The sequence below is a fragment of the Carassius carassius genome, chromosome 42 (assembly GCF_963082965.1).
Source record: "Carassius carassius chromosome 42, fCarCar2.1, whole genome shotgun sequence".
In the NCBI taxonomy this organism is placed as follows: Eukaryota; Metazoa; Chordata; class Actinopteri; order Cypriniformes; family Cyprinidae; genus Carassius; species Carassius carassius.
The window spans coordinates 3,809,701-3,836,708 of record NC_081796.1 but is presented as its reverse complement, the minus strand read 5'-3'; the positions used below and the strand labels follow the sequence as shown (position 1 = coordinate 3,836,708).

The window sequence follows — 27,008 nt, the reverse complement described above, 5'->3', positions numbered from 1 at the left end:
GCTCTATTGGGTTGAGATCTGGTGACTGTGGGGGCCATTTTAGTACAGTGAACTCATTGTCATATTCAAGAAACCAATTTGAAATGATTCGAGCTTTGTGACATGGTGCATTATCCTGCTGGAAGAAGCCATCAGAGGATGGGTACATGGTGCTCATAAAGGGATGGACATGGTCAGAAACAATGCTCAGGTAGGCCGTGGCATTTCAAACGATGCCCCAATTGGCACTAAGGGGCCTAAAGTGTGCCAAGAAAACATCCCCCACACCATTACACCACGACCACCAGCCTGCACAGTGGTAACAAGGCATGATGGATCCATGTTCTCATTCTGTTTACGCCAAATTCTGACTGTACCATCTGAATGTCTCAACAGAAATCGAGACTCATCAGACCAGGCAACATTTTTCCAGTCTTCAACTGTCCAATTTTGGTGAGCTCATGCAAATTGTAGCCTCTTTTTCCTATTTGTAGTGGAGATGAGTGGTACCCGGTGGGGTCTTCTTCTGCTGTTGTAGCCCATCCGCCTCAAGGTTGTGCGTGTTGTGGCTTCACAAATGCTTTGCTGCATACCTCGGTTGTAACGAGTGGTTATTTCAGTCAAAGTTGCTCTTCTATCAGCTTGAATCAGTCGGCCCATTCTCCTCTGACCTCTAGCATCAACAAGTCCATGCCCACAGGACTGCCACATACTGGATGTTTTTCCCTTTTCACACCATTCTTTGTAAACCCTAGAAATGGTTGTGCGTGAAAATCCCAGTAACTGAGCAGATTGCGAAATACTAAGACCGGCCCGTCTGGCACCAACAACCATGCCACGCTCAAAATTGCTTAAATCACCGTTCTTTCCCATTCTGACATTCAGTTTGGAGTTCAGGAGATTGTCTTGACCAGGACCACACCCCTAAATGCATTAAAGCAACTGCCATGTGATTGGTTGATTAGATAATTGCATTAATGAGAAATTGAACAGGTGTTCCTAATAATCCTTTAGGTGAGTGTAAAATTTAGTTGCGTTCAACAGAAGAAAGTCATATGGGTTTGGAAAAACATAAGAGTAAACTGAACTATTTCTTTAAGATTAAACAATTATAAGTAAGAAGAAATAAAGCAGTTCACTTATTGCAGGTTCTGTCTTGATCACAGGTTTATAAATTAATCTGTACTAGCCTTTTGGCCTCCAGCCTGAATCTTTAACTGCCGGACTGAGTCTGAGTAACAGGAATAGGTGGGCTTGTCATATAGAATTTGCATGATGTCTCAAAGGAGACACCAGCTGTGATATTTCTTCAGTGAGAAACCCATTTTGACACATTCCCCAAGACAGCAGGTGTGTCTCCCTCTGTCTGTGTGAAATCGAGCACACTGGCGATACTCTCCTAAGCATCCTGACAGACAGATAGCAGCTCTGACAGGAAATTCCCTGCAGATCAAAGAGGACCGAGGCAGCGAACACCACAGGCTCTTGTGTACAGCAACGCTCTTGTCATGTTTCATTTGTACTGTACCACTCATTAGCATCTGCACCATCATTAGATGTTTAGGAGGTGACATTCCAGGCCCTTTTGAGTACCAGCATGAACAAATTTACACTTTAATACATTTTTCAATTCAAGTCAAGTATCAAGTATCAAATCAAAAGGCGAAGTCCAAGTCAAGTTCTCTTTTGGTCCCAAATACAAAACCAGGTTTTTCATTGACTTCGTTGATCCAGTTTAGCCAATAATCACAAGATTTGTATGGCATGGGTATTATCATCATGCAATTCAAAACAAGATGGAATAGATTTCATGTGCATATCTAGATATATTCAGTTGTATGACACTTTACATCTCTGTTCGCACTCCAGTGTCCATAAGCACCAGCATTCACTAGCTGGCTCTGAAAGTGCCACTCTTTAAAGTTTTCAATACTTGTGCTGCTAAAAGCAGAAAAACAGTGGGCCAAGGCTTGAAATGTTCATGTATAAACATGACATGCAAGGTTGGTTTTTGCGCATCATGCAAGCAATGTATTTTGAAATTCCTTCAGTTTACCATATTTAATGTGATCTATGTTTGTACTTTGATCAATGTTGAATAAAAGCCTAAATTAAATGTCTCCATCATATAAAAAAGTAATCATGCATTTTTAGAAAACTAAGATTCCTGCACTTTTTGTGCAGTCAATGTTTTGGGTGCATCAACTTGAGCGGACAGACAGACTCGCGTTTTAATAACTTCATTTGTGTTTAAAACATGAATTAAAGTCTCATGGTGTTGGAAGGACATGAGGATCACTAAATGATGACAGAATTTTCATTTTTGGTGAAACACACTGTGAAAAAAAGCATAATAAATAATAAATAAAAGATTTTGGACCAATGATATTCCACTGTGGGCTGACAGATGACAGAAATAAAAAGAAACCAAGTGACTTGTACATGTGCATATGTGTGTGTGAATTCATGTGGAGGAACTTAAGGAAAGTGAGGTGAACAGGAAATCTGAGGTGTAGGAAGTCTGAATGAAAGACTATAGAGTCAGGGTTGTGTGTTTATGTGTGTGAGAGAGAGGGGTAGTCTAGCATGACTCCTGTATGCATGGACCCACAGACACGCTCAGCATGAATGAATAAAAAAGCCAGCCTGTGTGAAGGTGTGTAAGTGTGTGTGTCTGGTCTTTAGGAGGTCCTCAGCTCCTGCCAGGAGCGCTGCAGATCTCATTCATCTTACAGTCCCAGTGCAGCAGAGCATTCACTCCCACTGACAGCACAACACCCTCTCTCTGTCTCTCATGTGTGACTCAGTCAACCCACACACACACACCGCACTGTACACCACTCATTACCCCCGCACACACACATCTGCAAGCAGAAATATACATGCTGCTATGTCCTGTCCAACTTCTCATTCATTAAGCCTTTCAGTCAGAGATGTATAAAGTACTAGAGACCCAGACTTGAGTAAAAGTACATGTGCTCTATCAAAAAAATGACTTGAGTAGAAGTTGAAGTGCTCTTTAAGCACCACACTTAAGTAGAAGTACTAAAGTATTCAACATTCTTTGTACTTAAGTATTGCAAGTAGTCTATTTGAAAATTTACTACTCAAGTACTGAAAGTAAAAGTACAAGTATTGTGTTATGTAGTTATTAAAGAAAGTAGTCAAAAGTTTGAACATATTGTTTTTACTATTTCAAATGATTAACCTAAAGGACAATCACAATTCCTTTGACTGTAAGTTTTTGTAAACAAAAAACAGATTAAAGGGTTAGTTCGCCCAATTTGCTAAATTATGTCATTAAAAATTTACCCTCATGTTGTTTCAAACCCGTAAGACCTCCTTTTATCTTTGGAACACAGTTTAAGATATTTTAGATTTAGTCCGAGAGCTCTCAGTCCCTCCATTGAAGCTGTGTGTACAGTATACTGTCCATGTCCAGAAAGGTAAGAAAAACATCATCAAAGTAGTCCATGTGACATCAGAGGGTCAGTTAGAATTTTTTGAAGTATCGAAAATACATTTTGGTCCAAAAATAGCAAAAACTACGACTTTATTCAGCATTGTCTTCTCTTCAGTGTCTGTTGTAAGACCGTTCAAAACAAAGCAGTTTGTGATATCCGGTTCGCGAACCATTCGATGTAACCCGATCTTTTTGAAACAGTTCACCAAATCGAACTGAATCGTTTTAAACGGTTCACGTCTCCAATACGCATTAATCCACAAATGACTTAAGCTGTTAACTTTTTTTTTATGTGGCTGACACTCCCTCTGAGTTCAAACAAACCAATATCCCGGAGTAATGCATGCATTCAAACAGTACACTGACTGAACTGATGTGAAGAGAGAACTGAAGATGAACACCGAGCCGAGCCAGATAACGAACAGCAGACTGACTCGTTCACGAGTCAAGAACACTGATCTATATATATATTATAGATCAGTGGTCAAGAACCGTTTCTGTCAGACGTGTCCGATTCGAGAACCGAGGAGCTGATGATACTGCGCATGTTTGATTCAGCGTGAAAGCAAACCGACACACAGAGCGTCTGAACCGAACTGATTCTTTTGGTGAATGATTCTGAACTGATTCTGTGCTAATGTTATGAGCGCGGGTAAACAGAAGGCTTGAAGTCAACGCCAATGACGCCATTACGTCGAGCGCAAAAGAACTGTTTTCTTCAACCGGTTTATTGAATCTAACTGTCAGAAAGAACTACTGGTGATTCGAGAACTGATGCAACCGGTTCTTGACTCGTGAACGAGTCATTATCTGGCTCGGCTCGGTGTTCATCTCTCTCTTCACAGCAGTTCAGTCAGCACGCGCAGTCTTCTTAATCACTTTATTCGCTCAATGATGTGCCAGCTTCATCAAACCTACCATCTACAGTTCTGTTTGTAATGGAATGATTCGTAACATTTGTATAATTGTAATGAGTAACGATGCAGCACATAAAAAAAATATCGGAGTAAAAGTATTAAACTCATCGAAAATATGTACTGAAGTAAAAGTGGAAGTAGGAGAAAAAAATAATACTCTAGTAAGGTACAGATACCGCCTTTTAGTACTTAAGTACAGTAGTGAAGTAGTTCTACTTCGTTACTATACATCTCTGCTTTCAGTGCATATCAAAATCAAACTTTCCATGTCAGGTGTTACATAGTCTAAAGAAAATGTTGTTTGCGTGTGCAGAACTCACCTCCATCATGCATGGGTGTTAACTGGTTGCTAAAGTGTTCAGAGTGCTTCCTGAAGTAAGATATTCTGGGATTATAGTTGGATATTGAGGGCACTATGAAATCGGTTTTATATTTTCCCAGATAAAATATATATATATATATATATATATATATATATATATATATATATATATATATATATATATATATATATTTTTAATTCTATTTACTTTTTTATTTCTGGATTCTGTTATAAATACATTTTAATAATAGGGGAAAATGTCTGATCAATTGAATTAATAAACTTGAACAATGTAATCATTTATATTATTGTACGCCTGATGGGTTTGTAATAACATGAGGCTGAGTGTTGACAATTTTCATTTCAGATAAACTGTACTTTTATTAACTACATTCTGTATAACTGTACAAAATCATTTTTCGTAGTTGTGAATAAATATTATTGGAGTACGTTCTACTGTTCCTCAATGAGTTGCATAGTGTTTCTTTGTGATTATTTGTTAAATTTAGTAATGTCAGAGTGATGTTAGTAATGTTAACATTAATAAAGACCTATTAAGGGTTTATTTTTTTTCACAAATATTCTGTTGCCTGTTTTCATGTTTCTGGAATTTATGTTCACAGTTGTATGGTGGTCTTTTGAAATGTATATCAAACAATTCCTTTCATTTGTTAAAAAAACTACAACAAAGTGCTGCACAACAGAGATTTATTGTTTAATTAAAATAAAGTGTGATATCCTTACATATTAATCTGTAATATTATTCATACTCTGAGAAGTACATTACAATATATAATAGATTTCTGTAATAATTTCACTAAATTAAACCACAGAAAGACAAGACTGTGCTGTCCATTCATAGAGAGACATGCAAACTTCATATTTAAAGAACAGTCTCAATAACATCCAAATTTTGCCAAAACATTTTGCATTATACAGTAAAATCCTTTATTACTTTTATTTTCCGATGTGTGATTCCACAATTCTGTCTGCATTTTCAGCTTTGTGTAAATCATAAGGCCCTAGATTGTTTTTCATTTCATCACTTGCCAGGCAAAAGTTGCAAACCTGATCACTTTAAAAAGTAATGGCACACTTTTCCTCAAAAAGCCGCACGATTTGAGGCATAATTCATCATTACACTTTTTTTCCAGTATGTGTGTTCCCTGGGAATCGAACCCACAACCTTTTGCACTGCTAACACAATGCTCTACCACTGAGCCACAGGAACATTTGTTGAATTATATGATTTCCTAAAGATCCTACACCAGATGCCTAAATGTGAGCGTTTGATGTTCGTCAGAAATGTGTGAGAATGGCGCGTGGAGATATCAGAGAGCCAGTGTCAGTCTGAATGAGAGTGAAGCACAGTAATGGACTTTCCTTGGAGGAGCTTTCGGTGGGAAGCGGCTAATCTCATTACGCTGATTGTCTATTTGAGAGCATTACGCCGGGATCTGACAGAATTATACATGTTGGGCTTGAACATAATGAGCGGCGTGTAATCCCTGGTAATCAAAGAGTGCAGCGCCTCCTCGTTCCTGCTCGAACCAGCACGCAACTGATTTCACACGCCAGCAAAACACAGCTCACACTGCAGCCGGTGACACGGAGTACAGCGAGAGGAACTGCTCCGGGAAAACACAAGACTGAAGGCTGGGAACAAACCATACAGAGCCAGCAGCAAAGGGTTCGTATTAACTTGGCTTGAAGAAACGTTATGTGAATGAAGTTAAAGCGAGGTGAGAAATAGGTTTCAGTGCACTGCCATCTACTGGTCATTTCATAAAAGAGTTCAATTCATGTCATTCATCAACTAAAACAATGTCTAAAATGTATACTCTTAAATATTTGTCTTGATTTTTTTTGTGTGTTTTTTTTTTTAATTCAAGATTTTTTATCTAATTTTTAATTGCAGTTCAGCTTTATTTCAGTGACGAAAATCATTTTTATTAGTGGTAGTTAACAACAACACTGATATTTATCAGCCACAATTATTTCTCCCTAGTCATGAAAAACTATTTTCATATTTTGCATTATCATTTGATTAAGAATGAATACATTTTGTTGTCTCCACTAGATTTGTTAAAGTGTTGCTTTAAAAACACAGGCTACGGTCTCTCACTGAAACACTGCCAGGCACAAAACTGTCTTATATTCTCACTTCCTTGATGCAACGTCAAAAAATGTCTTGCCATACTGGATTTGCGATAATAAAGTCTTTTGGCTTCCTAGCAAAATGTTAGTAAGCTGCTAGCACTGTTAGAAACTGATCTTGACTTTAGAAGACCTTTTCTACTTTAATTTCATTTTTACTCTAATTTGGAACTTGGCGAGTGTTAATTTTGTATCAGATTTTATGTATACAGTGAAATGTCTGGCATGTAAGAATCGCGATCGCGTGACTTACTCGGTGTGGCCCTGGAAGACGTTGACGGAGTGGATGGAGGGATCTCTGAAGTCCCACAGCCGGAAGGTGGTGTCCCTGGATGAAGTCACCACCAGACGCTGGGTGGGATGAGTACAGCAGTGGGTCAGCTCTTGATCATGACCTGCAAACACACCACACACACGTAAAACAGAGATATATGCCCATAAAAACGCTGGCAAAGGACACCAAGAAAGCTGTAAAAGCATCCCGTGCAGCGGTGGAGAAGAGCGGTGGCTGGTTTACCTGTGAGGGCATGCACCAGCTCAGAGGTCTCTACATCATAGAGGTTGGCAGCTCTGTCCCAGGACGCAGTGACCACCTGCTTTCCTCCCACCAGCCAATCAGCTGCGATCACCACCCCCTGGTGGCTCTTCAAGGTGGTGGTGGCCACACGGATGGTGGGGCATTCACTGGGGCCCTCTGCCTCGCCGTCGGCCTCGTCTTTATCAGAGAAGTCCCCGTCATCGTCCAGCAAGGCCTGAATCACAGAAGACAAAATAAAAGAGTCAGGAGATGAAGGTATGTAAAGCTAATCCAGACTTTGAAATGATATATTAAGAAATAATATAGGAAGTAATATCAAAATATGCGCTTACAGCCATTTACCCAACATTGTAATGCTGCACTATGTAACTTTTGAAAAAGCACCATTTCTCATTTCAGTGTAGTAAAACTTGTACTGAAATAATTAAAACTGAAGAAAGGATTGTACCACTATAAAATTATACTACTATATAAACAATGGACATTAAAAAAAATAATAATAATAATAATATATATATATATATAAATATATATATATATATATATATATATATATATATATATATATATATATATATATATATATATATAACTACTAAAAGAAATGCAAAACAAAATTACTAAAAGCTAAAATTACAAGGAGAATGGAAAAATTTACTAAAACTTAAGAATCCAAATGGATTAAAGGTTTATCACAATGTATTTGCTTAAAGTATTTTTGCACTCATTTATAACATTTTGTTAATTATTTATTTATTTATTTTTAATTACATCATGTAGCTTTAAGTACACAAAAATGGGGACACAAAGGGGAAAAAGACAGATAATGGCAATTCCTGAACAAATTCATTCATTTTACTTCCTTAATGTGGCATTCTTACAAGCAAACCAGAATATTCAGTTTAAAGAACTAATGACGGATGACTATAGATTTTTTCAGAAGTGGAGCAAGTTATGTTTTCATGAAACATTAAAACAACTTTTTTGTCTTTCCATGCTATTTGAAAGACAAAAAAACGTTTTTTTTTTTTTAATATTTCATGAAAACATAATCTGCTTCACTTCTAAAAACATCTATACTCATCCAAATCATCTTCACTAATAAATTGAGCACAAAAATTGCAAATAAATTATATTGATTTCAGCATTCATGTTCACTTTTTGCATAAACAAGGTACCTGGATGAGAGACAATGCATAGGAGGAGCATCATTACATAAAAAGGACACAGAAAAATGAAAGTGTGTGTGTGTGTGTGTGTGTGTGTGTGTGTTTGAACACTCACGCTGGTGTCTGCTGGGGGCTGGGGAAGCGGCAGCTGTACCATGTAACGCCAGATGTGTGCCGTCTGGTCCCCGGACGCTGTCAGCAAAACAAACACAGATGGAGCATTATATAAAAAAGGACAGTCATCTATCAAATCACATTTAAAAGCATCTGACAGATCGGGGGAGAGATACAAATAGACATAAAAAAATATAAATTTTTAGTCTTATGGAAAAAAAAAATATATATATATATATAATAAAAGCCAATACAGTCTGGGATAAAAGAAAGCTTATTAACAGATTCACAGTAAGAAATGGGACTCCTGCATCAGCAAACGCTCACACACAAGCAGAGTTTAACCCTCTGGAGTCTAAGGGTATTTTTGGGGCCTGGAGAAGTTTTGTCATGTCCTGACATTTGTGCTTTTTTCAGTTTCTTATAAATATCTAAATGGGTAAAGTCTAATCTCACTGTAATCAGCACAAACTGGGCTGTAATAATATGTGAGCAGCATGTATGTACATGATTGTGTGTTTGAGAAAAAAAATGTTATGCGTGGTTAGTGAAAAACTAAAAATGTTAAAACACTTGAATAAGGCAATAAAACACATACAGAACATTGGTTCCCGGGATTTTTGAGAACTGGAGCTTGTAGCCTAGAATTTTTCTTTCTAAATGATGTGAAAATCATCTTGTTTACTCACTCACTCACAAAAAACAATATATTGATTTAAATGTTCTAAGACACTTTTTGTTGGTAAAAGTCATATGCGAGTAGGCGTCAACTATCATGAATATCATTGTGATTTACACCTGAGAAGACAAAGACCCGCATAATGAGCTGCATAATGAGCCTTTTAGTCAGCTGTGTCACTGAGAGGGAAGAGTTACAAGAAAGAATGTGAGAACAAAATAAATCTATATAATTTTATGTTTGTAGTTTATTTAGAATATATTTAATTATCCCACAACATAATTTAATATTTAATTGCGAGTGCAGTTAAAACAGTTTATTAGGAATAAACCTAATGTTTCACTTGATTATACATTTAGTCAGGAATTATAGTTTGGAAAAATGTTTACACGTTATGTCAAAACTAGTACAAGTATATAAATAAATAAAAAGAGACTTACTCATGTTTATGATCTCTGCTGAATAAAGCTCTTTATTCTTTTTTTTCTGAGGAAATCCAAATCTCAAATCCTCAACCACATCACATCTTTTTGGGGTGAATTATGTCTTATTCCTCTCATCGCGAAGCAAACAGTAAAATAAAAACTTGAAGAACAGCTGCGTTGTCTTCAGTTGTATGGGCGTATTCAAGCCATGTGCTTCAGTGAAACGATAGAATCTGAATAGAGCGTTCAGCGCGGGGGCATGGTCGCATTAGAAGATAATGAAGGGAACAGAGGCGGACAGAGTAAACAGCTTTATTACTCGAGTAAAAGTACAGATAGCCCTTGCTAAATTTTACTCAAGTACAAGTAAAAGTACTACAGTCAGATGTCTACTTAGGTAAAAGTACTGAAGTACTTGTTTTTAAAAATACTTAAGTATCAAGAGTACATTTTCTAAACATTGCATTACTGCCACAGTGCTTACATTTACCCACATTTGAACCTGACTGTGTTAAACACACCACATACTCAAGAACATCAAAGCAAATTCTCAACTTACATTAATGTGTAATAGCAGAAAATAAAATTCAGCTAACAATTGTGTTGAGTTTCTAAATTTTTTCATCAATCAAATCAATAAACCTAAACCAACAAAGAAGGCAATATAGCAATGTTCTGACTAGGGCTGCACGATGTGTCGTTTAAGCATCGATATCGCGATGTACGAATCCACGATAGTCACATCGCAGAATGTGCAATGTGGGCTGTATAGTTGATCTGTTATTCATTAACCGTACGGGCCAGCTGCTCCCCGGCCCTTGACAAATGTTATTCGCAGATTAATTGCACAGCTTAACCATCATAGAGTGAAAGTTTATCATTTACATGTGTTTTTAAGTCCTGTCAGTTTAACAGGGCGCATATAAGAACGAGCAGAGAGAGAGAGAGAGAGAGAGAGAGAGAGAGAGAGAGAGAGAGAGACACCCACCCACGCGCGTGCGTGCACTCACCTTCACCGTCTTCAAACAACACGAGCGCTGTCTTGCTCTCTCTCGCTTGCGCATATTAATCAAAATCCATTGACACGATGGTGTCAAAAAAAAAAAAAATCCAGTGATGAAATGATTTCTGTGTTGTCAAATATTGTGCGATATCCTACACTGCAGAGATAATTACACAACGCGTGCTGTACACATCTGATTTGCGAACTAATGATTCCTTTGAACCGATTCAATTTAATGAATGGTTTAAACAACTGACCTGTCCAACACTGAACTCACGAGACGTTTGAATTGGTGTATAAAAAAAAAAACACTTTACAGTAATGTTCTATTTATTAAACTATTTAATTACATTATTTAACATTTACTATTACTAAACTGCACTTCTACAACATTGTTAATTTCAGCATTTAGGCTATAGCCTTCATTGTTGAAATCAAAAGTTGTACAGTATTTGTTAACATAGTTAATGCACTGTAAAGTAACATTACCAAACAATGAACAGTTGTGTTTTTATAAACTAAGATAAACAAGATTAATAAATATAGTAACAAAAGTATTGCTCGTGGTAAGTTCATGTTAGTTAATATGTTAACAATTCAAACCATATCCTAAAGTTACAAACAAATAATTTACTCTAATTTAAATAATACTCTGATGTTTAAATCATTTAAAATGAGAATGTAAGAGTGCTCACCCCATTTTTGTTTGTAAGAAAAAATTAGATTAGATTTCATATCACAATATATATCGCAGAATAATAAAATATCCCAATGTCATTTTTTCCCAATATCGTGCACCCCTAGTTCTGACACACCTCTGAACCTGACCGTGTTATACACGCAGCATAGAAGAGAAAATAATAATGATTAAAGAAAATCAGCTAATCAGCTGTGTTTAGGTCAGCTTACAAAGAAGGAAAAATAAACTTCAGCTCATTTGAGTGACAGTATTAAGCCCCTTACTCTCACACTGCAAAGGCAGGAGAAAATACTTTGAGCTGAATTAACACCATTCTCACACACACAATCTATGTGTGACAACTCTCTGTGTGTGTGTGTGTGTGTGTGTGTGTACTGTACTTCAATTCAATCAAATGTCATGAATTTTTTGGTGGAAAGCTGAAGGTGATTGCTGATAGGCTGTCCTAATCAATGGCGCTTGCAAAATCCAGTTTGAGAGGCTTTCCAAGATTTAAATTTTTTCCCGTCCACACAGAGACGCGTTTCTGTGAATACGCCCAATTTTTTTTTCGGATAGGCGTTTCGTCCACACGGAATCCGGCGTTTTGGAAGAGTGAAACCGATGTTGTTTGAAGCCGGGTCCCAGAGTGGATAAATTTGAAAACACCGCCTTTGCGTTTTCGTCTGGACGGCGAATCCGTACATTTTCTGAAATGATGACATCATCAGCCCACGTCTTGCCCCTAATCAGACACCTCTACATCACATAACAGCAACAAAAACATGAACAAACACTGAACGATTGTCTTTTTATTAACTAATATTAACACAGATTAATAAATGTATTGTTCCATGTTTGTTTGTGTACCACGCGCAAGGTTTATGAGCATAGTCCATGTCTTCTTTTCTGTTTTAAGTGTATCTCTGTGGCAGAATTACAGTGCCACATGCTGCTCTGGCACATGTATACTACATCGTTTTGTGGTTTCATGTGGTCGCGGATATTTCTTTAGACGAGGAAAAAAAAGATCAGATTGGGGTAAGCTCCGTCTCCGTGTGGACGGGGCTGAAGAAGTAACGGTACTTACGGTTATTGATAGAAATGTAGCGGAGTAAAGAGTACAATATTTGCTTCTCAAATGTACTTGAGTAAAGTCATGAGTACTCCCCAAAATTGTACTTAAGTACTGTACTCAAGTAAATGTACTCCGTTACTGTCCGGCTCTGGAAGGGAGAGGTGAAAAACGGACATCGCTTTGTTTTCATATTGATTACTTGATCACAGAAAATTTGTTTTCGGCAGTACTTGTTTAGTTTAAAAGTAGACATGTCAAGCTTTCTATAGATATATCTCTCATGTCTCTTCGTTGAGTATTCACGGAGTTTTTAATGACGTGTGTCTAAATAAAGATCAGCGCAGACAAAGGCTGCAGACAGAACACCTTGTTTGTTATCTTTATTTTATAAGTGCACAAAGTTTTGTTGTTATTATGTCTGTATGCAAAAAAAAGTAGACCCTTTACAGATTCGATTGATGTATTGCTCTTATCTGTACGATCAATACTGAAAGTGCAATTTAAGTTCTTTTCGGGGTTATCAGGAGAAAATGACTCAACGCGTATACGCGTTAATCGACTTCAGAGGGTTAATGTGTAATAACAGGTTATAACCACTGGATGGCATCATCATGCATCAGCAACATGTTAATGATAATAACTCTATTTGTGTTCATAATCAACGTCCCTGATAAAACGGTGTATGATTAATTGATCCGTAATATTCTCAAAACTAGTGATTCACCAAAACCAACTAAAGTTTTCATTTAGCCGAAAACTGAAGCTAAATATTAATAGTATTCAATAATCATTTGGATAGTAGGTGCAATACAAGTAGTGAACTTATCACTTATCAGCTGAAAACAGCAAAGCCATAAAGATCACGGTTCATCAAAATAAATGGGAAATCTACATTGTAATTGTTTCAGATGGAGTGTGCAGAACCCATTGACCGTGAAGTTGTATACAGTACCTGTCAGAGCCATCTGCTCTGTGGGGTGGAACTTAATGGAGTTGACTGCAAGAAAACAAAACAAGAAAGCATGTCAAATCTGAAGATACCAATCACAAAACTAACACTAAAGTTACAGACTCAAATCTTCATACCTGATCCAGCGTGACCAGCATATTTCAGCAGGCACTTTCCAGTCTCGATGCTCCACAGCATGGAGCAGTGATCTAAAGAAAGAAGAATGATTAATGAGATGCGGAAGAAATAATCCTACTCACAATAGCGATTTAAGTACAAAAACCGGACAAATCCTTTTAAATATATCATCTGATCGATGTCTTGAGGTGTGGTAACCATAGTATAAGCAGAATATTTGACTCTGGGCCGTTGAATTATTAGAAAAACAATGGACTCCCGAGGTGTAACGGTGTAACTCTGCTTCGTGTCGCATCACCACCTCAGCTGTGCATTATTTTTCTAATAATTCAACGGCCCAGAGTCAATTATTCCTTACTTACAACTTTACTGTTTTCACAAATAAATGCAGCCTTGATAAGCATTAAAGACATAAGAGAGCATAAACACAGACTTTTGAACAGCAGGGTAATAGTGTATGGTTTGCAAATTGAGCAAAGTGCATGTCAAAATTTAGGGCATGTCTATAAATACAATTTTAGGTTGGTGATTTTTATCAGCAATAAAATATTAAATAAACAAAAAACAAAACAAAAAAATCTAAATTGGTAACTTCTCATTGAAAAAAATAATTAATAAATTAATTTAAAAAAAAACTTAGAATACAAAACTTAATAAAAAAAACTTAGAATACAAAAATGTCCATGTCAATAATAAAAAAGCACCTTAATATATTTTATATATAATTTTTTTTAAGCATTCACTGACATACATTTAAAAAAAAACAACATCTTAACTACAAAAAAATCCATAATTTTTTTAGATTTTAACCCTTAAATGTCAGTCTGTTTACATAATTACACTGGTGTTGTTTAGTTTTTTCCTCCATATACAATTTTTTGTTATTATTATTATTATTATTATTATTGCAGTTTTGGAAATGCCAATAATTAGCAACTAAAACCACCACTCTGACACACACACATTTATCAGTACACACATATAAATCATAATTCTGATCTGATACAGTACACCCACACAATTATAATTACATTATTTAAAACCAATATGCCTTTTTTTCCAGCAGAAGCAGAAAAGTCGAGTACTTATGTTAAATTATGTTAAAAATATTTATAAAAAATATAATAATAATAATAATAATAAAAAATAGTAAAAGTCTGAACCTTTGCCAAAATAATTTTTAAAGCAAGAGAATGCATGATCTTATGCTGGAATGGCACTGGGATTACACATTATTTTTTAATGGGTTTAAATGGGGACATCTTTGTTATTCAGGTCCTAGTGGACACTTTTTTGAACCTAGTGTAAAACAAATTTATGAAAAGGAAATTGTGATATAAAGATTCTAATAAAAATACACTCTTTTTGACTATGTGTGCTGTTTGGATTAATCAGGACAGTGCAAAAAAAACCTCTTAATTGAATTAAAAATAATGGGTGAGATAAATGTGGCTGCGGCAGATTTACCGGCTGAAGCTGTGCCTAAAACCAGCGGCTGAACCCGAGTCACGGCCAGGTCCCATATCCCATCCCGGTGTCCCACGTACTCCTTGACCAGCTGACACACTGCACGAGACGTGGTGGCTTTGAAACTGGACACAATCTGAGGAACGGACGGGAGAGTGAGCACTGGATCAGAGGTTCACACACACACACACACACACACACAGATCTAACTACAGAGCGACAGTAAGCAGCGCAGAAGCATGGGGAATCAGTACATGACTGTAACACTGAAATGAGAACGTTTTTAAATTAAAACATCCTAACAAATAAAAATAAGCATGTAGACAAGAACAGAATTCAATTACCATTAAAAAATATAGAAGCTGACTGATTAACAAAAAAAAAAAACATTGATGCGCATGTACTGTAAATAAATCTGAAAAAGTAAAAAAGTAGCTGAGCTGAGAGAGCAAAGTGGCCAATGGCTGTAATGGTGTATATAATAGATAAATATTAAAATATTATTGCAGTATATGGCCTGTTCAAAAAAGTGCACATTATTTATTTAAAATTCATTGAAAGATCTCTAATAACAGAAAATGTGCATTACAGAATGGATCTGTGTAACACACAAGCGCTCCTGTTGAACTCCTTCGCATGTTAGAGCCAAGTTAGAACTGGTTTAAGGTAATAATGTAATATGTTTGAGAAAGAAGTGTCTTCTGCTCACCAAGACTGCATTTATATGATCAAAAACACAGTACAAACAGCTGGCTAATATTTCATATATCTTAATATGCATATGCAATTCAGTGATATGCGATTCTTCAGAAATCATTCAAATTATGCTCATTTGATGTTCAAGAAAAATGTCTAATAATTATCAATGTTGAAAAAATAGTTGTGCTGCTTAGTATGCATTTTTTTCAGGATTCTCTGATGAATAGAATTAACAAAAGAACAGTATTTTTATTTAATAAGGATGCATTTAACTGATAAACATTTGACAGAAAAGACATTGCAATAGTTTTGCATTTAAAAATATAGAGAATAGGAGTGGTGTACATTAGCACATCACTAATTTTAAACTTTGCAGATAATTTGGCATTTAGATATTTTAACAGGTTCAGTTTGTGATGTAAAATTAAGACAAAAATGCCCCCTCTGAAAAACATCAGATTGTTTTTATGATTTACGGTTGCACAACTGTAAATCGTCAAATATCTGATCTGGTAAGCGATAAAAATACTGTACAGTAATCTTTACTTGCTACCACAACAGCAACAAAAGTTTACATTTTTAATACAAAAAAATAATGCTGTAATATTTAGGGATGCACAATATATCAGTGACCATTTTAAGTTTTATTTTTATATTGAGAAGCATGACAAATTCTAAAACTTCAATACATCCTAAAAACCTTAAAATTAACTTAAAACTCTGAATCCCATTTTAAACAGTAATATGATCCAAGTTATACAGTATAGTAAAGCATAACATTAAATCATGAAAATTGGTACAGGCCATCATTTCTATATCTGTGCATCCCTACTAGTATCTATAAAAGGTAAAGAAGTATTGAGGTACATTGGCCAAACTTTAACAAATGTTTTGGCATCACAGGAAGCAAATGACTACTATAGAGCAATGGACTGAGGAAGGTGTGCAAGCGTGTCAATATGCACAGCTGAGCCACAAATACTGTACCACTGAAGGCAAGAGCAAACACAGCAAGCACAATCAGCCCTCTTCTCTGCACTGTGAAAATGCTCTGTAATATTAGAAAACTATATTATTTAGTAACTGACCGAGCTCCTCACATACTGTAGAGTTCAATAAAACAAGTCCAAAGACGATCCCTTGAACTCTAATGTATTCCTTCAAAGTTAAATGGCACCAAATACACTTCACTCACAACTACATACAGTATGTAGCCTAATACATGCAATCACAAAATTATGATGATTTAAAAAAGAAAAAAAAGTCTGAATGTACTTCCAGTGTGTGTTCCTGTAAAGTTTTAAATATTCTCCCAACTATGCAAACACAGTACTGTTTTAAGGCTGTGACTTGTCGCTTACAATTAATCACTAACGGTTACACCAGGGCTATTCAATTAGCTTCATTTGAAGGTCGGATTATGTGCTTAATTTTTTTTTTATAAAACTGAAATGCATATTCAGCTGTAAAATGAACTAATATTACCAACAGTAACATCTAAAAAAGGTTCAAATTAGTGCTGTCAACTGATTTTTTTTTTTTTTTTTACTAATTAATTGTGATTACCGTATTTCAGTATTCGGTACCGATACCAGTGAAAATCCACGGTTCTCTGTACCAATTTTGGGACCAAAGCAAAACACAAAAATATGCTAATTAAAAAAAAAAACCTTTTAGCACTAAAAATAAAACCAATGCCATTCTTTATACTTATTTACAATTGTGTTTAAAGCTTTTCTACAAGTTATATAATTATGAAAAACAGTAAACAAGTTTCACCCAAATTTAATTTGTCTTTTAATTTATGATATTTAAACACATTTTATTTTTGGTAAATAAAGGGGATTTGCTATTAAAATTAAAACATGGAAGAATTGTTGTGATTTATTTCTTTAAAAAATAAAGTTTTATACATTTTTTCAACAGTAGTAGCAGTATCACATACATTTTACTAAATAATAGTAATATTTCTAGCACAATGCCTTTATGTAAAAATTAACTTTTAGACCTAATGAATGCATATTTGTCATTTTAACTGAACTTAAGACTGGTGGTGATGCTTAAGATATTTTTGGTCATTGAGGGTTTCTGTAAAAAAAAATAGTAATAGATCATATTAATTATTATTAAAAGATAATACTACTACTAATTCTACTATCATACTAATGTATATACCATGCACTATGAATTGATGAGCTGCTGGATTCATGAATATTAATCACGTTTTAATCACGTGCTTTGCTGAAATCAAAACAGGGACGGTACTAGATCAGCGCCAGCCAATGAAATTGCCATTTGCGCATTAGCTCCGCCAACTACCGGTATGTCTTCTGCTTGTTCGAAAATGAATATGAATACGATCTAAACGAACTCCATTATTTTGACAGGAGAAGACAACAAAGAATAGTTTACATATAGCGTGTCGATTCAGCGTGGTAAGACTCTCGCTCTCTCTCTCTTTGCATGTGTGAGAAACAGCGCTATCAGTAAAGCGACGGTGAGTCGTGCGCCTTCACAAAGAGTTTACAGAGCATCAAATACAGGTGCGCTGTGCATCCATTGAGATGAACTGAAAAGTTCAGATCGCTTGATGGAGAGAGAACTCTGAAGCTCAGATGCTGAAATTAATGCAAGCGTCATGTGCTTCAGTCTATGTAGTAAACAAACCCGCACGTCTCTGTCATTAATTAATTCACACAGAGACGCGCAGAACACGGATTCATATTTCAAACAACTTTTGCGGCTTAACATTTACAGATATTGGTCCATATGGAGATTTGATTTGATTAATTTATGCTAACTTTGACAAATTCCATGACTGTCCATATTAAAATGTGAGTTTCCTTTTCATGACTGGATTTTGAGATTCCGTCCTCGTTTTCTGCTTCGCGGAAATCATAGCGCTGAACCGGGTTTGAACGGGACCTCGATACTACGGGACCTCGATACTACCGGTACTAAAAGAAACCTGGTAAATTATTATAAACCATTAAAAAAAATTTAGTACCAGAGCAGTCGAGTGATTTCTCTTTTTCTTTTGTTCTTTGATTTCCATCAATAACAGACTTCAGGTTTCACTTTAAAACCTGTCTCTGGTAGATTGTTGTTGTTGCGTCTCTTCCGTTTCTCTTTCGGCTGTGAAACAAAGGCCCGGGGCAGTGTAGATACTTTGTGGACAAACTAATTAGTGCAAAAACAGTTCAAGGCATATGTGGGACCTGCATGTGAATGAAGATGACTGAATTGAATAGTCCCAGATTACACAGTTTATTAAATAAAAAAAATGACAAAAAAAAACATGTTTCTTAAACTATCAATTTATTTAAAACACAAAGTATTATGCTTTAATAAATTATAAACAAATAATAAAAATAAATATAACTGCTACTTAAGATAACTATTTTCTTGCACTTATCCTCGGCCATAGATCTCAGCTCCAACATACATTTGATTCATAAAAGATTTTCATTTAGAAAAGATTTTTAATTTTATTGATTGAATCAAAACAGTCCTAACTTTTAAGCAATTAACAACATTTAACATCTGCAATGTCAAATAATGGAGTAAGCATAATAAATGAAAGCATAAATCCACTATTTACAGCCTAAAAACAAGAGAGGATTTTCAACACTAACTAAACGAGAAATATCAGCTAATGTTCACTCTAACGAGGGAGAGAGCTGTTGGTGTTTTCTCTTCTGTCAGGTCTCGTGTGTGAAGGGGAGGGATGCATGAGGGATACCACATTACAGAACTACTCAGCAGGGGGATCGACTTCTTAACCTCATAAAGTTCCAGTTTAATCACTAACGGAGTTACAGAAATGTTTTGCTCTCAGTTGTTAGAAGAAAAATTCCACAAAAAGAGCAAAGGTTCATTTGCCTCAAATTGAGCTGTTTAAGCTCTTCTCAACCAGAATACGGTAATATAATTGTTAGATAGATTTAGTCAACTATCCTGGTTCTCTTCCAGCCAGCACATCTGGCCCTGCTCAACTTCAAGAAATGTGACCATGGCATATTTTTTGTGCACAAGATTGTTATTAGTTTAGAGTTTTTTTTAGTGGAAGAACTAGCATGTTCTGTTTTGCCTTTTTCATCATAGAGTTTATCAGAATTGTGAACTAATTCAATTTGCTCTGACCAAATGCTTGAATGGGGTAAGATTTGCTGGCAGGAGAAAACCAATGCCAATCAAAGGTTTCCAAGCCAACTGTTAAGAACTTCCAAAAGCGATATTTCTTCATACTCATTATTGAGTTTTACAAAACGTTGCCTTAACGTCGTTGTTAATGTCGTATATAAAGCCGAGTTAATCACATAATCACAGATTAATGACTTGTCCTCGAGCACATCAGTATTGACACTTCCCATATTTGCTACATCATTAGAAGAATGGCATCTACGCTAATATTAGTCTGTTTCTCTCTTATTCAGAGGTCACCGTAGCCACCGATCCAGTCTGTGTCCAGATTAGAGGGTCACTGCAGTCACCCGGATCCAGTACGTATCCAGACCAGATGTTGGATCAGCACCTAGAAAGGACCTCTACATCCCTGAAAGACAGCGGAGACCAGGACAACTAGAGCCCCAGATACAGATCCCCTATAAAGACCTTGTCTCAGAGGAGCACCAGGACAAGACCACAGGAAACAGATGATTCTTCTGCACAATCTGACTTTGCTGCAGCCTGGAATTGAACTACTGGTTTCGTCTGGTCAGAGGAGAACTGGCCCCCCAACTGAGCCTGGTTTCTCCCAAGGTATTTTTCTCCATTCTGTCACCGATGGAGTTTCGGTTCCTTGCCGCTGTCGTCTCTGGCTTGCTTAGTTTGGGTCACTTCATCTACAGCGATATCGTTGACTTGATTGCAAATGAATGCACAGACACTATTTGAACAGAGATGACATAACTGAATCCAATGATGAACTGCCTTTAACTATCATTTTGCATTATTGACACTGTTTTTTTAATGAATGTTGTTCAGTTGCTTTGACGCAATGTATTTTGTTTAAAGCGCTATATAAATAAAGGTGACTTGACTTGACTATTGGGTTATGACCCCCATCTGGTGGATAGTTCATGCATTTTGGCACACTGAGGAGTTAATTACCCATGAGTCTCCACCCCATATCTCCCAGTTCCCAACATTGAAGTTGCGAGGTCCACCTACTTTCCCCGGGAAAGAATTTGAGCGCTACATCAGTGAAACCGAGAAAAAAAGAACAATTGTAGTCCATGAGGATCAAAAAGTTAAAAACATGGGTTTAATTTGAATCAGCAACATTCAAACTCAATATTCAAGACTATACAGGTAAACAAGGGCTTGGGTCCGACAATGGAGCAATGTGGAAAGTAGAGAGAAATTATGACATTTGAAATTTGTTTGTTTGGTAAGAACACTAGATATTAGGGGTGTTAACATTTAATATGGTAACTACACAGCAAAATAAATAAATAAATAAATAAGCTGCTCCTGAGGTGCTAATGCTGTAAACAAATACTACTTAATCAGTTTTAGGACTGTATTTCATTTGATTCTGATTTTGCATTAGATCATGAGATGCACTGAAAACCTACAATCTGAGCACATTTCAAGTATTTTGGTAAAATCACACAAATGTAAAGAGGTATCAACAATGTGTAGGAGGTGGTGGAATCTGGATTTTGTGGAAAAAAAAAAAAAAAAAAAAATTATATATATATAGATTTATATAGATTTACAAATAGTATGATAAATCGGTATGTAACTGTATGAAAAGTGCATGTGAAACTGGAGGTAGTTTGTTAAACTGAACAAACAAAGCAACCACTTCAGCACTATGAAAATGCAACACTCAAACAAAACACAGACGCTTACATAACCAGCTGAAACAGCGTGCTCTAGAGATGCCACATGCTGTTATTAGAATTCAATTTCTTCCATAGATAATTTAACCAAAAATTAAAAAATCCTGTCATCATTTACTCCTCATTTAATTAATCTCGAAACCCAAATTAAGATATCAATGATTCGTGAGAGATTTCTGTTCCTCCTTTGAAAGTCTAAGAACCCAAAATGAGTAATGAAGGTGAGTAAAAGATGCATTCTCATTTTGGGTGAACTGGCCCTTTAATAATTGTGAAAAATAAACAAAGGAGTGCCAATAATGGCACTGTTTTGGTTTTATTCATCAGATTTCACTGGTATCGGTAACATTTTGGTATTGTGACAACCCTAGCTTGTTCATTTCTGAAGTACCTACATATGTTAAGCAGCAAAGTCTGTAAGCCAACCACAAAGAACAGGACTTTGCACTGAGTTTTTCTTTAGAGATCAATGGTTCCAAGAGAAATATTCTGAGCTTGAACAATGATAACAGCATTTTACTCAGAGCGAAATGTCAGCAATAACCCACAGACGCAATCATACCTTGCTAGTGGAGGCCTTGTATGTCGTCTTCAGCTTCTGCGACAGCTGACTTGTGCTGTGACTAGCTGTGCACAAGAAATTATACGATTATGAGTGAAACATGGGTGAAAAGAATTATACATTTCATAGTTAGGTTTAAAGTTTTCAATTTCTTCCACACCAGACCAGATTAGAAATCACTTTTTATGGAGCACTGTCAAGCTGAAACAAAAAGGGCCCCATTCTACTGTAAATGTTTGTCTAAGGAGATTATTTGGCGATATGACTTCATGCTCCTGTTTGTAATGTAAATTGTAATGGATGTAGCTAAAATAGACAAACACCCTTAATTAGAAGAAAGTTTCCACAAACAGCTTCAAACTCCATCATGTCGTGTGAGGACACAGCTTCAGGCACAACGTTATGAAATGATTCTCTCTGAATCATCAAAAGACAACATTATTTATTCAAAAGCTTGTTTCAATGGTCTAAATGTCAGGTTTGGTTTGGATGTACCTTTTGTTTTCAGGGCTCCTTTGCTCAGATCGCCACCATCAACTGTCTGTCCTTCTCCAGCCAAACGTTCGTTTAGCGAATCAATCTCTCTCCGCACTGCACAAGAACAGAGCTTACTATATATATATATTACAATATATTATTGTCCGCTGATAAACTGAACAAAACACGGATTTTGTTACATTTACACCCTATGTAAGGGATAACGTATATTCAAATAAACCCAACAGTTTGATGAGGAGCCACGACATCAACCTGAAGGAGTTTAAACATCGATAATGGCTGGACATTAATCCTGCATATTACACAGCAACTTACAATTTAAATGATACACTTATTATGAATAAGTACATAACTTAATGTAATACCGAAAACAATTAAGGATTCAAATCTTGAGAATGCTGTGAGTGTGAAAGCCACTTAGCATAAGATTAATAAAACCTGTTCTTCATGTGCAAAGACTGTGGTGTCATCATGACATTAAATATAAGAAGTCATGTAAAAAGACGGAAGCTAATTGCTTACTACTCACATTCTAAGTTTTCAATGTAGAGATTTTCAAACTCCCGTTCAATCTGTCCGAACAGGTCCAGTAAGTTACTCCTTAAGGCCATCGGCAACTTGGAGTCCTAGAAATTTAATCAAATAATGCATTTGACAAATACTCAGACAGTACACCATCAAAATGCCTTTAGACTTCAATGACAACAAATGAGAAATGCAGATTCTGCACTGTTCTACTCTGTACATTCAGGCTATTTAAAATAATTAACATAAAAATAAACTACTGAAACAATGTTGAGGGGATTGTGTTAATGGTTTATTTTCAAGAAGAAATAAAACAAACACCAGAAATCTACAAATAAACTGTAAAGAAAACTGATCATTTTCTTGCTGTTGTAAAACAATACACCTAAAAGGTTACATAAAATACATAAAATATCTTGCTGTTTTTAAATTTTACATCTAAATGTTTATGTAAAATATCTTGCTGTTTTTAAATTTTCTTTTTTTTAAGTTTTCTACAAATTCTACATAAAATATATTGCTGTTCCAAAATGTTTTTTTTAAAAACATCTTGTTTTAAAACATTGTATCTAAAGAGTAAAATGTATTGCTGTTGCTAAAACTTAAGATGAAATATACAGTATTGAAATTAAAAATGTACATTACAAGTTTACATAAAATTTCTTGCTGCTCTGAAACTTTATATATATAAACATTTATGTAAAATGTCACACTGTTATAAAAACTTTACATAACACAACTTTGTTGTATGTTAAAAAAAAATACATGTTAATGTTTACCTAAACTTTACGTAAAATTTGTTGCTGTTCTTAAAGCTTAAGATAAAATATACTGCAATTCTTAAAATTTACATTTAAATGTTTACGTAAAATATCATGCTGTTCTGAACTGTAACACTTAAAAGATTAGGTAAAATTTACTGTGTAAAACATTTGTGTAAAATATCACACTTTTATAAAACCTTTAAATAAAACAGCTCTGTTTCGAAATTTTATATCTTAATATTTATGTAAAATATCTTGCTCTTCTAAAGCTTTACATAAAAGAATGTTGCTGTTCCAAAAATGTGTTAAATATCTTTTTTTTTATTACATCTAAAAATGTATGTAAAATGTGTTGTTGTTCTAAAACTTGAGATAAATTATATTGCAATTCTAAACATTTACATTAAAAGTTTACATAAAATATAATGTTGTTCTGAAACGTAACACTTAAAAGTTTATGTAAAATGTATTGCGTAAAATATTTGTGTAACACATCACACTGTTATAAAACCTTTGCATAAAACAGCTTAATGTTCATGTTAATGTTATTTTTTATTTAAACTTTACATCAAATATATTGCGGTTTTGAAATTTTACATCTGGGAAAAATACTTGCTGTTCTAAAGCTTTACATAAAATATTTTGCCGTTTTTTAAATTTTACATCTAAATATTTACGAAAAATATCTTGCTGTTCTAAAGCTTTACAAAAAGAAAAGTTGCTGTTCTTAAAATGTAAATCTAAAAATGTATGTAAAAATATGTTGTTGTTCATAAAACTTTAATTTAAAAATTCATAAAAATGTACATTTAAAGTTTACATAAAATATCTTGCTGTTCTGAAACTTTATATCTAAACATTTATGTAAAATATCACACTGTTATAAAACCTTAACACAAAACAACTTAATGTGCACGTTAATGTTTACCTAAACTTTACGTAAAATATATTGCTGTTCTAAAGGCTTTTAAGCCTCAGTAGAGATCATTTCTGTCCTAAATGCATACTTTATTTTTGAGACAGAGCAACCAAACATTCCTGAGGATAGAAAAGAACCAAAAGAGAGAAAAAACGAAAACCATCAAATCTGAAAAAGCACAAAAAGTAAAGAGGTCTCGATTCAAAAACACTACCAAATCAACTTACCTCCATTATCAAGCATAAGAAGTTTCAAGTGAAGTCTTTCAGCCAGATTACAACTACACAAAGAAAAGCAATCCACAAACAAACATTGTTGTTGTGTCATTTAGACTAGCTTTGTCCATATTAACTACTCCAGAACAACAAGGTTTGTTCTCATGTCAAGTTAACACAAGAGTTTACCAATGAGAACAGAGTAAAAGCAAAGTCAACTGCTCTCCATTCTGTCATTACCACATGTAGCCTACTTATGCATCAGAGAGAGAGATGGCAATTAACAAACAACAGCTTGTCATCTATTCTTATAAACCTGCTCAATCCTAAAACTTAATGGAGATAATGACAACATTGAGAGGCTGAAAGGTGGTATAGTCTAAATCCAGTGAACAGTTTACAGTAGGGACTGCCAATCAGAAATGACCCTACAGAGGAACAGACAGAACAATCGGACCCCAGCGTGGGCCGCTCTTTAAAAATGGATGAGGCTATAGACCACAGAAGGGTTGAAACCATAGATACCCTGCGAGGAGTATCAATGAAACAGATTATCATATGGCATCATGGCTCTACTCTTAACACTTTCATATTAACATTTTGTTCAAAATAGCTATCAAAAGTTTTCAATAGAATGTACTAAAAGCAAGTTTTTGAAGTGAAACTGGTGAAGAACTTTATTTGAATGTGAGAACTGATGACTGTAGTTGAGGTGAGTACAGTCCAGGCCGCTCTTATCACTGACGTACTCCAGTAATGTTTGTGTAAGGAATGGGCGTCGATAGAGGACTCATTTAGGACAAACGTTGTGTGTTAGAGGATGGAAATTCCTGGGAGACGTTACAGTACCAAACAATGACAGAACTAATTATTGACAGAAATACTTAACTCATGTCATCTGTTCACCCGGTTTAACATGGACTTGTGGTTTTTCTGACATCCTTTCCACAGAATCACTCTCAATAAAGACGCTGATCCAGAGTTATTACAGGATTATTATTTATAATGTGTCCTTTCAATTTAGTTTACGTTTTGTTGTTTGGTAGTTTCACTAGTTTCGTAAGGATGTCAAAGTTAAAGAATTATCTGATATCATTTAAATATGTTTAATTGCATTTTTTTCAAGGCCAGATATTAATCTTTCATTGTTATCTGGAGTATTTTTGCATGTTTAATGAAAGTGGGTTGAGGACATTTGAGACCATTTTAATTTAATTGTATTACTTTTATTTTACTTTCGGTGTTCCTTATTACATTTCAAATGTTTTATTATTATTATTATTATTATTATTTTAAGAAAGAAAAACATTTCGATTTTTTCATAACAACACTTAATTAAAACATTGAATTCCTGGAACACTGAATATTGTCTCCTGTAATAATAATAATAACAATAATAATAATCATCATCATCATCATCAACTAAATTCTGAAACAAGAGCAAATTATTTCAATATATTTTCTATTTTATTTACAATTTTTCCTTTCAGTTTTGTTTATTTGTGTTGTGTTGCTTAAGTTTTAGTTTAGTTTTTTTTTTTGTTTTGTTTGTTTTTTCTTTTTTCTTTTTTTAGTATTGTTGGAATGCAAAAGTTGATAATATAATTGAAAAAAATATTTAAATGCATTTTTTTCAGGGCCACAAATTCGAAATATCTAGAAGCATTTTTGCATTTTAATTTAAGTGGGTTGTAGACATTCCCAAATGTAAAATTCATCGAGACTGAAAACCTAGAACTAAAATACATTTTTGGCCATTTTCGTTTTATTTCATCACTTCGTTTTGGAGAAAACAAATGCATTTTATTTGTACTTTTGGAATTCCACATTATATTTAAATTATTTAAATATATACATATATTAAGAAAATATACTGTATTTTCTTCATTTGTTTTTTGAT

At 35.0% G+C, this 27,008-nt stretch overlaps 1 protein-coding gene across 2 annotated transcripts in view; it reads right to left on the bottom strand.

Annotated features, from left to right (window-relative positions):
• LOC132124516 (WD repeat-containing protein 37) overlaps positions 1 to 27,008 on the bottom strand; it is a 36,684-nt gene that overhangs the window by 7,068 nt on the left and 2,608 nt on the right. Inside the window, exons 2-11 of one of the 2 annotated variants that reach the window (XM_059535577.1) lie at positions 25,121 to 25,173; positions 23,215 to 23,311; positions 22,683 to 22,778; positions 22,188 to 22,252; positions 15,078 to 15,213; positions 13,610 to 13,681; positions 13,476 to 13,520; positions 8,661 to 8,737; positions 7,356 to 7,590; positions 7,092 to 7,233 (exon numbers count right to left, since the gene is read on the bottom strand). In XM_059535577.1, the coding sequence (XP_059391560.1) occupies positions 7,092 to 7,233; positions 7,356 to 7,590; positions 8,661 to 8,737; positions 13,476 to 13,520; positions 13,610 to 13,681; positions 15,078 to 15,213; positions 22,188 to 22,252; positions 22,683 to 22,778; positions 23,215 to 23,311; positions 25,121 to 25,126 (971 nt within the window). In that variant the 5' untranslated portion in view covers positions 25,127 to 25,173. The remainder of the gene's footprint in view (positions 1 to 7,091; positions 7,234 to 7,355; positions 7,591 to 8,660; positions 8,738 to 13,475; positions 13,521 to 13,609; positions 13,682 to 15,077; positions 15,214 to 22,187; positions 22,253 to 22,682; positions 22,779 to 23,214; positions 23,312 to 25,120; positions 25,174 to 27,008) is intronic. The other variant, XM_059535576.1, reaches the window with a different exon arrangement.